This window comes from Carlito syrichta, unplaced genomic scaffold (assembly GCF_000164805.1).
Source record: "Carlito syrichta isolate Samal-C Ts95f unplaced genomic scaffold, Tarsius_syrichta-2.0.1 Scaffold319507, whole genome shotgun sequence".
Lineage (NCBI taxonomy): Eukaryota > Metazoa > Chordata > Mammalia > Primates > Tarsiidae > Carlito > Carlito syrichta.
In genome coordinates, this window is record NW_007263603.1 from 1 (window position 1) to 648 (window position 648).

Sequence of the window (648 nt, forward strand, 5' to 3'; positions counted from 1 at the left end):
TGGGCAGCGAGACCTCATCTTGACAATAAATCAAAAAATCAGCCGGGCGTGGTAGCGCATGCCTGTAATTCCAGCTACTCGGAAGGCTGAGGCGGAAGGATCGCCGGAGCCCAGCAGGTCGAGGCTGCGGTGGCCGGGAGCGGCCACTGCACTCCAGTCTGGGTGACAGAGTGAGACTCCAACTCAAAAAAAAAAAAAAAAAAAAAAAAAAAAAAAAAGAATAGCAGCTCTTTGTGGAATGGATACCCAACAATGTCAAGACAGCTGTCTGCAATATCCCATCTCGTGGCCTCAAGCTGGCAGTCACCTTCATCGGCAGCAGCACAACCATCCAGGAGCTCTTCAAGTCTATCTGCAAGCAGTTCACTGCAGTGTTCCGCCGGAAGGCCTTCCTCCACTGGTACACAGGTGAGGGCATGGATGAGATGGAGTTCACTGAGGCTGAGAGCAACATGAATGACCTTGTCTCTGAGTATCAGCAGTACCAGGATGCCACTGCAGAAGAAGAGGAAGAATTTGGTGAGGAGGATGAAGAGGCGGCCTAAGGCAGAGCTCCCATCACCTCAGGCTTCTCAGTTCCCATAGCCGTCTTCCTCAGCTGCCCCTTTCCTCTCCCTCAGAATTTGTGTTTGTTGCCTCTTTTTTTTT

The 648-nt window shown here is 51.2% G+C and overlaps 1 protein-coding gene across 1 annotated transcript; it reads left to right on the forward strand.

Moving 5' to 3' along the window:
- Positions 1-224: 224 nt before the first annotated feature.
- LOC103277425 (tubulin beta chain-like) lies at positions 225-642 on the forward strand (the record flags this gene model as incomplete). Its single annotated transcript, XM_008074796.1, has 1 exon — positions 225-642. A coding segment is annotated over one exon (321 nt), but the record flags the coding sequence as incomplete, so codon positions are not given.
- Positions 643-648: the final 6 nt, after the last annotated feature.